The sequence below is a fragment of the Ruditapes philippinarum genome, unplaced genomic scaffold, assembly GCF_026571515.1.
Source record: "Ruditapes philippinarum isolate M1 unplaced genomic scaffold, ASM2657151v2 ctg1286_1_1_1_1, whole genome shotgun sequence".
Lineage (NCBI taxonomy): Eukaryota > Metazoa > Mollusca > Bivalvia > Venerida > Veneridae > Ruditapes > Ruditapes philippinarum.
The window spans coordinates 139,543-152,118 of record NW_026863092.1 but is presented as its reverse complement, the minus strand read 5'-3'; the positions used below and the strand labels follow the sequence as shown (position 1 = coordinate 152,118).

At 33.3% G+C, this 12,576-nt stretch overlaps 1 protein-coding gene across 1 annotated transcript; it reads right to left on the bottom strand.

The window, feature by feature from the left end:
* Positions 1-24: 24 nt before the first annotated feature.
* Positions 25-12,566, bottom strand: LOC132721123 (L-proline trans-4-hydroxylase-like). The gene is made up of 9 exons (XM_060705378.1): positions 12,436-12,566; positions 11,379-11,466; positions 9,551-9,629; positions 7,779-7,889; positions 3,518-3,612; positions 2,129-2,216; positions 1,666-1,795; positions 1,041-1,192; positions 25-332 (listed from the first exon to the last, which is right to left on the bottom strand). The coding sequence occupies exons 1-9, from the start codon at positions 12,437-12,439 to the stop codon at positions 204-206; spliced, it is 876 nt and encodes a 291-aa protein (XP_060561361.1). The 5' UTR covers positions 12,440-12,566; the 3' UTR covers positions 25-203.
* Positions 12,567-12,576: the final 10 nt, after the last annotated feature.

The window sequence follows — 12,576 nt, the reverse complement described above, 5'->3', positions numbered from 1 at the left end:
CACTCACCACTACCGTACATAAACAGGCTAATTCACACCAAGTCCGCAAAATTTTCAATTTTCAACGTAAATGTCACATGTGTATATACATCAATATTATTGTATTTTCACTAGAAAATTAATGTTCTAGTTTGATAATTTCAACTTAAAATGTTGACATTAAAAAATAGGCTCGTTCAGACAAGCTGCGGTCAATGTTGCAACTATCCGCTCTTCTCATAACTTGAGGTCTGGTCAGCGAAGTCGACAAGTTTATCCTCGCCTCGTTTTATGAAGTTTTTCCCCGAGAAATCTGTATAATTTTGACACTCCAAAATAGCTGTGTCCGATACCTGGAATAATTAATGTTATTAATGTACAGTTAATTCTGTAATTTGAACTTAAGTCTATCATTTACGGGTAGAAGTACTTTTCTGGGAGAAAATAAAGAGATATACGTAAATTTTTTACACCTATTGTAATAATTTAGATACTATTATGATATTTCTGTAACCCAGCCAACTTGAGCCAAGCCTAAATAATGTATATATATTACAAAAATATCGGATTTGATACTAAAATAATGCCATTGTAATAAGAAAACATTAATACTAAACGGGTATTCCTATTTGTAACATGTAAATGACTCCAATATGTGAACAATGTAGATACATGTTTACACCATGAAGTCCATTATGCAAACCATGAGGTCCAATATGTAAAGTTAATCACATGTATAAATCTTGTAAACAGTGAAATCTTAGATATATAAACTATCAATATCAATAAGTTTACAAAGAGGTAAAAAAAATAAGCATGAAGAAAAAGAAGGACTTTTATTTGTACTAAAGCCCTTAGAAGAACCATTGACAAAGCATCAATATAATTATTATATACAAAAAAGCAGAATCATAGCAATAAGTTACAAGAAGTCGACTTGGCATGCGAAATAAGTTACCAAATTTAAAAAAAGTAAAATTTGTTCATAAGCACGTTAAGCATTACAGGATACGCTTAGCTTTTTAGATTTTGTTCTAAATTGGCCATGTAACTGTGTTTACCTTCTCCAACTTGGTGTATTTTGGACAAATGTCAGGTTTCACAGGACTGTTACTTTTCTCATTGTATGATACGTTTATAGCTAGCCGTCTTTTCTCACTGTTGTTTGGTCCACTACAGTGAAGCAAGTTGCAGTGAAAGAACACAACATCGCCTGAAAAGCAGCATCAACATCAACCATTGATGTTATAATAAAATAATTTCTGAACGAGTAATATATGGATATCAAGAAAACGATTTTACCACGACACATAAAGATGAAATAACAAACATATACCTTAGATGGACACAAAAATGTACCGACTTATTAGCCAATTTCGGTAATTCCAATGAAAATAAAGTTTTAACAATTAAAAAAACAGTCTATAAAATGTATCGCACGTTTTGTTAAATAATGCAATTTTACGATAACAAACAAACATCTTGAGTGTTCTTTTTGTGTCGCATCTAAGGGAAACAACTCAAACTAAATTTGTATTAGAGTGTCTCGCGAGTTGTTTGTTCTTGATGACTTTCAGCTGCACCATACTTTTTCGATTCTTTTAAAGGTAATGGTAAATTATTCAAAATTCACTATCAGTTTCAATGAAAGCATGAATATGTTAAGGATGTTGATCTAGAACGAACCTGGTTGTAGGTCTACATTTACAAGTTCATACTGCTTCTTTAAAAGTTCAACCCGTTCAATGTCAGCTCCTTGCTGCCCACCAGTTTTACCGTGATCAACTCTTCCACATTTATGTGTTCCTCTTAAAACCTAAAATGAAATCAATATTATATTCGATCTTTTAAAATGCAATTATTTCGCGCTCTTTTGCACAATAAAAATGATAAAATAAAGTATTAAATAAAACTTTTCTTTGATAATTCTACCCGTTATGAATGAAAAAGAATGAGTTAAATTACTTATATATAAATTACTTAAACAGATTCATTTAAGCTCGATTGCGAAACAAGTTCTTGCAAATTGCAAATGTAGAAACATGGTCGTGACCCGAGTAGAGTTGGGATCTATGATCTCTGGGTTGAGAGGCAGACACCTTAACCACTAGGCCATCGCTCCCCTTAAATGACACATAAATGAAGTTACCACAAGACCACCATTTTCCTGGGTACACTCATCTATCGCAATAAACACAGCCAACATATCAGGTCGAAGGCAGTAGTTGTACCAATATCTGTCGACGATAATAAATCTATCAATCTTCGGTAAACTTACAACAGGTGCTTTTGAACACAGTTAATAAAATGCAACAAGAGCCTACCTATAAGGAACCAACTGATATTATTATGAAGTTATTTTACAGTACAGAATATTATATAGAGGATATTTGTTTGTTTTGTATGTAAGATTGAAATATAATTTCACTGAGTGAACACCAGATGCAATATTTTCACGAGTGGCGTAGCCACGAGTGAAAATATAATAGCTGGTGTTCACGAATGAAATATATTTCAATCTTATATGTAAAACAAATAAATTTTCTTTTTATTTTATGCTTTTTAAGTGATTTTAAGTAATTTTTTACTGATTTTGCCGCGTAACGTCGCGCATTCTCCTTTGTGACGTCATTATATCATGACGTCACATCATCAGTTTTGAAATCTAGTTCCGTTAAATTTCTCTAATTTTGTTAAATTTCTAACATGATGTATGATGACATTGACTTTCTTTTCCTAAAGAAGCAAAATTTACGTACAACGGCATTTATTTCTGCCTGTTATTCCATTTATTTATGATTTTCTGTTCATCCGCATTCAGATATAGTCCGGCTACAGTGAAAATTATATTTTATAAATTTCACTAGTGGTTTATCAGAATATAATCATCTGATATATTACAATAAAACACTGGAAAGCATGAAATAAGAAGTTATTATACAGTACAGTGTAGTACTTAACAATATATAATGAGGTTATTATATGTTGTTAAGTACATGTACAATATTGAATCCTTTTGGACGAGTACATAGCGACCAAACCTTTATTGGACGGAACACTATAGCAAGACGAGTTGTATTTCAGTTTTGTAGCTGTTACGAGTCCAATAAAATCTGTATAGTACTGACCACTTTCTTTTACACAACCATTTATTGATATTTTGCAGAACTTTGTTTATCCGAGTACAATATGGATTTGATATGGAATTTTTAGAATGGAAGAATGAAAACGAGGCTGATTTGATAAGATTGGATCAAATACTTGTAATGTAAATATTGTGGGATTAGGAGAATACGCGATACAAGCTGGATTTCATTGGCTACATTTTATAAGGTGTATGTCAAACAGTCTAAACTATAGACAACAAGATTTGAAATTAAGGTGTGTTCTTGACGAATCAACTAACGCCAATCAAATATATATAGAGAGAGGGAGACTCTATATATACTTAATATTAGTACGTTGTAAAAGTTTAATCATTTCCATAGAACTATTTGCGATGCCATTTTATAATGATCATACATTCATTTATCATTACCCATAATCCTGGTGCCATTCAAAACTTCCGCCAACTTTTGGTTCTTTGATTAGAAATTTACAGTGGTAATGGTACAACTCCTCCACTCCAAGAAGCTGAAAATAACTTAAAAGTTTAATCTACAGACGATAAAAACATTCTATTTCACACGGGACATAAATAAGAATCAGGATGACTGTCTAAGCATGTATAATACGTCACATAACGAAATGATAACAACTTTCAGAACATGTAGTTATTCTAAAATCTCTCGAGTTAATAGTAAGTTCAACTTGAAATATTGAGCAGAATTTAGGTATTTATTCATTTGACTACTTGTTTTCATTTGCTTAAGATTAAATCATATTCCTACAAATTTTATTCATCTATGATTAAATGAAAGTATTTTACTTAAATATTTATTTATTCATTCTTACTATGTTTATAGTAAGTTGTAATATCATAATACTTCATCTTAATTCGTTTAATACCAATAAATTACTTTTTGTTTTAAACATGTGCTATTTCTACTTATTTAAAAGAAAGTGTGTTTTCTCGAACTTGTTTCTTACAAATGTATTTGTGCAACTCTTATTCCCATTCGATTCACCCTGAAAATAAATTTGTATGTAGAGGCTATAAGAATTGTTGTTATAGAGATTTATCCATATTCTTACTTTATGAAATTTTTAACATTAAACAACCTTAAGCGAAATAAAACTGACTCATTTCAATAAGAACAGCAGAACAAATAAAAAAAACTAGAAACCACGTGATTAATATTTGCTTTTTTGTGTCCTAGCTGGGTACCAGACCTAAAATTCTAGCGCAAAATCTAAGTAACTCATGTATCGCTTCGGTATTTTCCGTGAGCACAAGGTGTGAGGATACAATGCTACGCGGCGATTTAATCCCACACTACAGTAATGTAAGCCACAGCTTTGAATGGCCAGGGAGGATTTCTTGGATATAGTGAATATTCTGGATTTAACCTTTTACCCCATGAGCATATTGTGAAAAATGGCCGTTTTCATTGAAAAGCCTCCTGTTACAAGTTCAAACTGCTATGAAACTATGAAAAATGCTTCAATACTCATGAAACTTGGCACAAATGTTGACTGGACCATTGTAACAGTATGCTCAATCGTAAAAATTTTCTGTTACCATGGCAACGGGGGACGTCTCAAAATTGCGAAAAACCACTTTTTTGCATTGTTTTTCCATCAAAACTGATTTCAAAGTGCTGCAACTCCTCAATGAATTAACATAGAGTAAAAGGCTTTTTGACAGCGTCGGTTACTAGTTACCCTGAAATCGACCTGAGGCCATATTTAGCCGGTCACATGTCCAAATTTTCTTAGCGATGAGGGGGACTACCGCACCCTTCAAACCCCCAAACAGAACGGGGCACATTCCCCTTCTGGCAACCCCCTGATGTACTATTTTGATGGGGGCCGCGCCGAAAAGTGGTCACTTTTTAACAACATTTCTCAAATGAAAAACAGTGTTTGGGGGCTATATAGGGCGTTTTTCACTGTTTGAGGCCTCAAAAAGGGGGGGGGGGGGCAAAAAACCGTCAAAACATGTCTATATAAGGGAAAAGGCTAAATGACTGGTTGTCTTTAAAGTGCATTTTCAGCATGAAATTTGTTTTTGTGACATCTAATATGATCACTGGCAAATTCGAAACCATGGCCAGAAATCACATGCTGTTGATTATAGATGTCAAGGCCGCCATTTTTTTTAAACGTAGCTTTTAAACAGCATGCATGGTAAAAACAAGTCATTTTACAGGAGGGTACACTATTTTAGCAGTAGCAAAAATCTACAATGTTGAGCACCAGTTTCCTTGTGATATTTTGCATGTATAGGGAGTTGCTAAAGCAGAGACGGTGTTCCTTAAGCCTGTATGTTTGTAGGTATTTTTTGCCAGAGGGACGAAATGTGTTGTTTAGGGTCTCGGGCCACTGTAGCTTTTGGGCTTCAACGGAATGAATTGCAACTTTTTTGACTGCCTGCCTATTGCAGATGGGATGATTTCTTTGTAGATTTGCAATCTTATGTCATATATATTCTCAACAAAATGTGTTTTCTTTTTCCAGGTTGTGTAGTTTGGTATCAGAATTGTTAGACGTATTGCTTGTAGGACATTGACTGCAGGAACTTGAAATTAACTGTGGAGTGCTACCCTGGATTTCGTGGATTTTTTTTGAAGAGAATATTTCAACGGTTACACCGTCAGAAATTACGGACTTGTACGGAAATATTGGTTCACGGCCAGATGTATAAATTTAAATTTCAGATGTAATTTCGTATTCGTGTTATTGCAGTTTGTATTTATCTAGGTGCATTCGTATAGATTTTATTTCAGTGTTACGTAACCCACTTTGTATTCTTAAAAGAAAGGACGCTCAAGATCATAAGTTAAAACTAAATTATTCAAATTGAAAAGAAAGAAGTATGCAACATAATATCTAATCACTAGTTTGAACAAGAAGTAGAAACAATTGATCCTTACATTCTGCAGTATCAAAAAACAAATGTTTAACTGTCAATTAAAAAGTAGCAATTAAACTTCTTTTAATCAATTTAAATCTATATGATTATAGATAAGAATTTAATGAATACAAATATAAATTAGATAAATAGAAATTAAAAGATAACTAGCGAATAAATACCCAAATTTTGCACCATATTGAAACGCATGAAAGGGATGCAACTTTCATTGATACTATAAGCACAAAATTACGAACATTTGACAAAGATTTCAAGACCATGACAATTTTGCGATATTTTTCTAGTCGGCAAAATTGAAAAGCTATAAAATTTTGAACAATAATGATGATCTACATTAAGTAGATTTGCACGTGAAATACGAGGTATGTTCAAAAAGTTCGTGGACTTTTGCTGTCATTTTTTACTTGGTTATTAAAAACATCCTTGCTTGATATGAATCGAAATTATGTCTTTATTTCTAAAAGTAAGTTTTACTTTTATCTTATAATTTTACATCCGTTGCAAACTATGTGCACTTTAATAACCATGACAACGCAACATCGGCGCACGCCAAGATTTTCATATTATGTTTAAATATAAACAAATGTTGAAATAAATTTAACGGTTATTTCATAAGGTAAAATGCGGGTAAACATCTGTTAATATTTAAATAACATGACTCTGAAATTCGACGTCATTTTGGACGTTGAATGGCTAAACAAACAAGAAGCGTTAATTGCGAAATGTGAAGTCCGTTTAAAAACCAAAAATTCACTTTTTCGGGAAGTTTTGCCATCAAAATAAGGATACTTTTTCATCTTCATATGAGGTGGTTAAATTAACAAAGGAAACTGGTCTGCTACCTGGTCACTCGGTTTCAACTGGCGCAAGTGATTCAAAAACCGGCGAATAAATTGACCACGGACAGAAATAGGCGAGGGAGAAAGCGGTCAATCGTCACGACGTTTTGAACGTCAATTACAAAAGTTTAACAGGAGGATGGACAGTATGAAAGGTGTGCGAGCTGTCCGGCATGTTTAATACCTGCATCAGGTCTACACATTCAATTCTGACCAAACAATTAAATTTAAACAATATTTTATATTATTCATCAGGATGCATACATATTTACAATTAATAAATGTAGCTACTATTTGCATTACATTTATTTTCCCTAACTTGTTTGATATTAAATGCTAGACGTGTTCAGTAGATTCACCGCAGATAACAATTGTCAATTGATAACATATTTTTTTACTGTAAAGAATCATATTGTTTAAAGATCAGGCAATGGTGGTTTTAAACTGATACTATAAATCACCATTTGAATCAAATTGATACCAATGTCCTTAAAGTGTCAAGATTACTCAAATTCGTGATAAAGAAAGGGGTTAGCTCTCGGACTCTTATTCGGAGAATGGAGCGAAATGTGACCGCTTTCTTTCTCGCTACATTATAACAAACAGAAAAAAAGGTTATGGTTAAATAATTTGGAGACATAGAACTCACGAAAATGAACTTTTAGAAGCAATGACGCTTATAAATATCGACGTCACGAACGTCATTTTGTTTAATCATTAGCGTGCGCCGGGTCGCGTAACACTTGTTACTTGTAATTTTCACAGAATTGTTATTTGTAAACACATTTTACTGATTTTTTCACTGTATTTAAGGACATATTCCAATATTTGTATCTTGTAAAATCGTGTACGCAAATTAAAAGATGTGAACAGTAGTGCCGCAATCCACGAACTTTTTGAACAGCCCTCGTATGTATAAAAATCACCTTTTCTGCTGTAGTAACGACCTTTTCACATCTCGTCATCATACCTGTGACGTCATTTCCTGGATGCTGCCATAAACCAATATTCGGGGAGCGGCCATCTTTGTCCGGTATCTATAACCAATTTTACAAGAAACACCATCAATGTGCAACATCAAATCGGCTAAATTAAATTTGGTACAAAATATTTGATACAACCCCCACATGACCACGCCAAATTAATGTTATCACAAAGCACCGTATATTAAACACCAATTTCTGCAAGCATTTTGAAAATTACTTAAGTATGGTGGCTGATTTGTGTCATTCGTATTTTCACCCCGCGACCCCGCCAAGCGAAAAGTCGAGAATTTACAAGTTAAAAGGGCGGGGTCGCGGGACGAAAAAAACGCTAATTAGCGAGGGCGCGGGACGAGATTTAAGAAATAAAACGGCGAGGGCGGGGAGCGAAAACACGCTCCGCGCCCCCGTGGGACGAAGTTTTATAAAACAAGACTAAAATTTTCCCCATTGTTGATGTCTTCTAGACGCCGCTTGCACACGGCGTCTAATAAAAGAAGTGATTTCGTGACTTCACACTATGTCGTATGTAGCGATTTCCCGTATTTGGTATATTAATTTTGGTCTCAACCCATTACGGAAAAAGTAGATGGCTAACCTATTATATATTGGGCCTCATTGGACTAAGATAGTGTTAATGTTTAAAGTTGAATTCATCAAGAACAGTGGAATACAGAATTAAGCTTCAAATGTGATTGATTTATTACAGAACAATGAATACGAAAATTCAACGGGCCGAGTCCATTTGTATGAGATCAATATGGGGGGGGCATGGGATTTATAATTCAGGGGTTCGTAGTTTAATCTTCGGGCGAGGCGAAATATCGTCATGATAATTTATCTTCAACGTTGAGTCTAATTGACAAATCCGTTTTCCGACCTTTCATTTCAATAACAATAGATTTCACCACAGACATTGACATGTGCTCAAATATGTTGTAATGAAATTCTTTTTGTATCCACGTATCTAATATATAGAATCAAACAGGTCAGGGATCTATGTATAGCTATGTCTCACCATCACCAGGTACATGTAGAAAAATAGATAATCCAGGAACGGCAATAAGTTAGATTGACTGTCCCGATTTGATCTGATCAAAAATTGTGTAATAGTCGAAACAAAAAACAACACAAAAAAACAACATCAAAAAAACACAGTTAAATACACTGCAATTGACTATATATATATATATATATATATATATATATATATATATATATATAGGTTTGTGAAAAATATTTTGCATCTACAAAATACCTTTCAAAAACACTGGATCCAAAGAAGGATACAAGAACGTGGAAAAAACAATAAATTTGGAGAAAATAAACGTTCATACAGTGCTAAAGTATAAATACCCAAGTACTTTCGGCGTATTGTGCCTTCATCAGGGGTGTATTACATGTATAATGTGCACACAATAGAGCACAAAATCTCAATTTGAACTTTTTGATACTATACAGTACACACGTATTGAGATTTTGTGCTCTATTGTGTGCACATTATGCATGTAATACACCCCTGATGAAGGCATAATACGCCGAAAGTACTTGGGTATTTTTTTACTTTAGCACTGTATGAACGTTTATTTTCTCCAAATTTATATATATATATATATATATATATATATATATATATATATATATATATATATATATATATATATATATATATATATATATATATCGGCTGTTTGACGTTTTCAGCTTATATTTACCTTATACGAATGCTCCATCATTCCTCCTTCAACTATAGTTTTTTCAATCTTGCGTACTTCATCTTTATTAAACAGGTTTCTGAAAATGTGCATGTTTTTGCAAATGAAGTATATTTTTAATTCAATGCTTGTATACTTTAGAAATGCACTCTTTAAAAATCATGTTTATTAAAAGAGATAATCAATATGATATTTCGTGACGATGTTGAAGTTAAGACTACAGAGCTGTAATGCAATAAGAAATGTACAACATTACAGAAATAAGCCAGGCTTAAATTTTTTATATTTTCTTTTTTAATCCAAGTCAGTGGTGTAGTGTTAAATATTTTGTAGAATTATAAGCCGGCGGTGTAAAATGCATGATCACAGAAACAATATGTTAAACACATTTGTGAAATAGAAAAAGAAAAGTTTCTTGCTTTAAGCCTTTTAATGGACTTGTATACATATAATATGGTGTCTGCTATACTGATTAAGAGATATTTGAAAGTGAACTGTTTATTCGTCGTCTTGTTTAGAAACACATATTATAGCATAAATTCGGCTATTTTTCCCTCTTTTGCCCATGTTATAACGGGACCAAAACCATGTGTTAACATAGTCACGCGCTCTTGTTAAAGCCCAGTTTTACCTATCCGCAATACATAAACAAACAAAAAATGACGATTTGGCCTTGTTTGCCAAAGAGTCATGCGCTTTTGTTATATTGAAATTATTGATTCGAGGGCATCAATCGCATAAGTAACGGCGAGCAGCATTCAAGTAACTATGCCGGAAATACGGCGTATAGACATCGCCGCTAATCTTAGTTGTCGCCCTTTCTAAGAAACGGACCGTTGTCAATGTAAACAAACCCTCCGAGTAACTTACAAAACAAGATAACACAAAATGAATATGAGAAAATGTTGTTTTATTGATGTTTATATTGATAAATGCTCTTTATATTTCTTTGAGAGAATAATGTTTAGTGCCTGATTTTTTTTATAAACTTGTGTGCTTGAAAAAAAAAACGATTCTGATGTCATTGATCTTTTTTCTACCGTCAATCAGAAATAATTCTAGGAATTTCTGAGGGTCATGTTTTGCCTTGGGTAGAGTAATTCACAGACACTTGGGGTTTGGAGCTCAAAACGCCTTTAAAATCCAAATAAAATGCATATTTATCAATCCCAGCACATGTACTGATCATATATATATATAAAAAAACTTTAATATAAGCCGTTTTGAAAAAATGTCATATTTCAACATCTATAATTATTATAGATGTTGAAATATGATTTTTTTTTTCAAAACAGCTTATATTTAGTTTTCTTTATATATATGATCAGTACATGTGCTAGGATTGACAAATATGCATTTTATTTGGATTTTAAAGGCGTTTTGAGCTCCAAACCCCAAGTGTCTGTGGAGTAATTTAATGTGTATTGTTTCTTAAGTTGATAAATCTCCAATGTTAAGCTTTGTTAAATCAATTAAAATTCGAAATTTCGTCCGGTTCTGAGCATTTATATTTCCAAAGATGTTGGCCCCGGAAGAATAAAACGCATATGTAAAACATGTAGAATTGGATAAATACCGTCCAAGCACAAGGATTTAATGTATGTGTTTTGTATTAAATCGACATCATGAATCTGTTTTAAAATTTTATGCTATAATAGGTTAACGCACGTTTATTTCGTGTTATAAAGTCTGCAGAGTCCCTCGGAACTGTTGGAGCCCTCGCCCTACCGGGCTCAGGCAACAACCGTTCCTCGGGACTCTGCAGACGTTATAACACGGAAAAACGTACGTTAACCCTATATTATAAAATGTTCAAACTTTCACTTACCGAATTATAGTATATCCATCTTTGTCAAAGTTTTTCTTCATATCATCTGATACTTCAAAGTTGTCAATGTCATACTTGTACTCGGTAGCTAAACATGAAGAATAATATGAGCCGCGTCACGACAAAACCAACGTAATGCGTTTGCGACCAGCATGGAATCAGACCAGCCTGCGCATCCGCGCAGTCTTATCAGGATCCATACTGTTCGCTTACAAACCCTATTAAATAGAGAACAGCATGGATCCTGATCAGACTGCGCGGATGCTCAGACTGGTCCTGAACCATGCTGGTCGCAAACGCATAACGTTGGTTTTGTCGTGACGCGGCTCATATAATAAATAATAAATAAAATAAATAAAACACCCTCCTTAAAATCAAAGACTTAATAAGCGATTGCAGAGTATATTTTATTACGTTCCGGGTCGTTTTCTATGTCCTTTAACTGTCCTTATCTAAATAAATGTATTAGACTATCAATAAAATATATCAAAGAAAACATATTTTTATGTTAACTGAGATTGTACCGGAATGGACTTAATACCGAGACCTTACTGTATTTTATCTATATCGGTAGAGTGATTTAAACCATATATAGCTTTTCGTATTATCATCTCAGTTACGTTACCTAGCGTAAAGTATAGGAACCTACGTTTAATATGATGGACATACTTTAAAATGTTAAATGCACACACATAGTTTTAATAATCGAATTTGAATAATATCATGGTTTAAGTTATAGAGTATTTTCCTCCCTCGCAAAATCTCAGTCGCACAGCACGAATAGGTGCAAAAGCTTTAGTGGTTTAAAACACAACAAAACGCAAGCATTTTTAATATCATATCATCACCTTAGTGCAGTAACGGGTTAAGTCCTATTATAGTTCAACAGGTGTTAACCCGTTACTGCACTATGGTGCTGTCGTTTAATGTAGATAAACTGGTAGAGTATTAATCAAATAGAAGAAGAAACTTTTAAAAACTAAACAGTTTATGATATTATTTATAAATTATTCAATATTTTCAGATAAGTTGATGATAGAAAATAGAAAAGACTTACACATATTTAAATATGAATGTATGTATCCAAACACATAAGATTAAGCTTGTGCAGGCGAACTGTAAACGGTTACAACTGATAGATACTGTGTGAGATATGATAGTAAACACAGCATAAAGTCCAAAAAGGTGAATTACGATC

Excerpts from the sequence above, each read along its gene's own strand:
- LOC132721123 (XM_060705378.1), bottom strand. Across the intron at positions 9,630-11,378 it reads GATGGATATACTATAATTCG|AAACCTGTTTAATAAAGATG; the intron begins GTAAGTGAAAGT and ends GCACATTTTCAG. Across the intron at positions 3,613-7,778 it reads TCGTTACTACAGCAGAAAAG|CTTCTTGGAGTGGAGGAGTT; the intron begins GTGATTTTTATA and ends AGTTATTTTCAG.